Here is a 2,465-nt window from a genome sequence, read left to right as displayed (position 1 = left end):
TATATATATATATATATATATATATATTACACACAAACTATTTATTTTTTATGTAATTTAAAAAAAAAATATATATATAAGAAAGGTTACTTGATCATGTATATGCACTGATCTGGTTATTTATTACTAGGCACTGTTACATTTATCTACATTAAACCACTTAATACATGAAAAATGACATATGAGTGAACATTAAGTTCACAATTAATTATCACGAAAATGAAAATTCAACTGAGAATACTTGCTATAACACCCAGCCCTTTTTAGAGTTTTTAGAGAAGATTTGGACCGGCTTTCTCTATTTTAAAACTCAATTTGGCACTGTGGGAGCACAAAGCCATATTAGATAACTGTAAATAATCCATGGAAGGAAAAGATAAATTGATTTGATGAAATTTTAATATTAGTATTTCGAGCACAGCAGACTGATGGACACATAGCTCACCGGGTCTGTGGAAGTGCTGTGGTGAGCGTGACAGGGTGGGAGTGTAGTTGTGGCGGTTGTAAATGGGCGAGCCAATGGAGCCCTGACTTGTCGACCGATGGAGTATTCGTTCTCTCATCTCGTAGTAACCCTGGTGAATACAGGAAACATGCACCGTTAAAAAAAAACACTGTTTCATCTGAAAATCTAAATGTGATCCACTTACAATACAACATCTTTGAATAAATTCTTGAATATTTGGAATGAAAATTAAACTGCATTTTTCCAATAAAGCATTATGTAAAGCACATAATAATAAATAAATAAAACTCTAAATCTGACTCACCTCAGCAGTTGGTGTGGGTGACCTGGTCTGAAACAAGAGGGGAAAAAAAATAAATACATATACAAAGAAAACTTTGTTTTTTTATTATTATTATTTTATATATTTTTTTTATTTATTTATGACGGTGAACCCAAAATCTAATTTGAGAAATTATACTTTGAGAAATGAGAAATCCTATTTTGCTTTTTTTATTTATTTATTTTTGCATTTTGGTCTATATATTCATGGAAATTAAATACATTATTATCATATTGAAAGCAGCGCTGCATAATAGTTTTGTGGAAATGCTGATACTTTTTTTCAGAATTCTTTGATGAATAGAAAGTTCAAAAGAACAGCATTTATTTGAAACAGAAATCTTTTGCAACATTATAAATATTTCTACTGTCATTTTTACAAATTTAATGCACCGTTGCATGCAACTGTATTCATTTTATTATAAAACATTAAGTGTGTTGCCAAAAAATAAGTACACTGCCTCAAAAAAGAGAGCTTTTTTTTATCAAGTATTTATCATGGTAGCATTATATGTGTTTATGATTATTTATTTATTTATTAAAAACCACTGCATTACAATAATGAAACACAAAAGCATTATTGTTTTACTTTAAAAATAATCTAATGAGAGTCATCAGTGAAAATTATAGGACTTAAGTTTAAAAAGTAAAGAAAAATATCTGGATGCCCTGCAGATAATTTGTGTGGCCTTAGCGGCTACAAAAGAGCACTCGAGCATCCATCTGAATCATAAAATCAGAAATAGGACACAATACAATCTCCTGGACTACTTCAAGACTGCTACTCCACATCGAGTGTGGGATTTAGGACAGCACCAATAATATGAGAAAGACTGAGTGGAACAGCCTATCAGCAGACAGGTGAAAGGTCATGTGACTAACTTACTCTGTCTTCTGGCATAGGCGAACACTCTCTCCTGGAGCTCTGCAGCTGTCAACAGAAAGGTGTAGCCAGGTGAACGTGAAATAAAGTACTACTGTAAGAGAATAAATATCACTTTTATATAAGCAGAAAAATTTTTATTAGTCTGTGTTCAATACCATACTGAACTCAAGAGCTCTGTTTCAAACCCTAGTTTGCGGCATTCCTGTTTAAGTGCCTTCTAAAGCAGCATCCTATAATATCATATAATAATTTCATCTGATGAATTCAGTTTAAGTGCATATGCAATGCTGCTGTAGAATTTGCCTAGAATGTGGCATAATTTTGCTACCTACTGAACCAGTCTTCACATCAGAAGCGTGTGACCTATAAAGCCGTCTAGATAGAGAGGTCACTAGGGCTTGGAACAGAGCTTCGGTTTGACTTATTTGTACCTCTCCCACACTCTCTCTCTCCTCTGACTCATCCAGTGAGGTGGTGTAAAGTGGCTCATAGTTGATTAGATCTGGACGCTCAATGTCATAAATGGCTTTGACCCTGGGAATGGCTGCTAAATCCCTGTAATCAAGGATCTCATTGTCTACTTTTGCCTAGGGGACACAAACACACACGGAGTCACACAGACATCTGCATTTCTACATGACAGCAGTGAAAATATAAAGCTCTATAAAAACCCTCTTCCAGACCAATGTAAGGGTATGAGCAGGGCCGTTTCTAGCCAGTTTGACGCCCTAAGCGAAATCCCTATTGCCCCCCCAAATTATATATATATATATATATATATATATATATAAT

At 33.9% G+C, this 2,465-nt stretch overlaps 1 protein-coding gene across 1 annotated transcript in view; it reads right to left on the bottom strand.

The window, feature by feature from the left end:
• ablim1a (actin binding LIM protein 1a) overlaps window positions 1–2,465 on the bottom strand; it is a 41,567-nt gene that overhangs the window by 10,871 nt on the left and 28,231 nt on the right. The window contains exons 11-14 of the mRNA XM_016533600.1: window positions 2,105–2,260; window positions 1,674–1,718; window positions 771–797; window positions 446–575 (exon numbers count right to left, since the gene is read on the bottom strand). Coding sequence (XP_016389086.1) covers window positions 446–575; window positions 771–797; window positions 1,674–1,718; window positions 2,105–2,260 — 358 coding nt within the window. The remainder of the gene's footprint in view (window positions 1–445; window positions 576–770; window positions 798–1,673; window positions 1,719–2,104; window positions 2,261–2,465) is intronic.

Source organism: Sinocyclocheilus rhinocerous, unplaced genomic scaffold (assembly GCF_001515625.1).
Source record: "Sinocyclocheilus rhinocerous isolate Xijiao unplaced genomic scaffold, SAMN03320098_v1.1 scaffold304, whole genome shotgun sequence".
NCBI lineage: Eukaryota > Metazoa > Chordata > Actinopteri > Cypriniformes > Cyprinidae > Sinocyclocheilus > Sinocyclocheilus rhinocerous.
The sequence above is the reverse complement of the archived record's forward strand: the minus strand, read 5'-3'. Positions and strand labels throughout refer to the sequence as shown.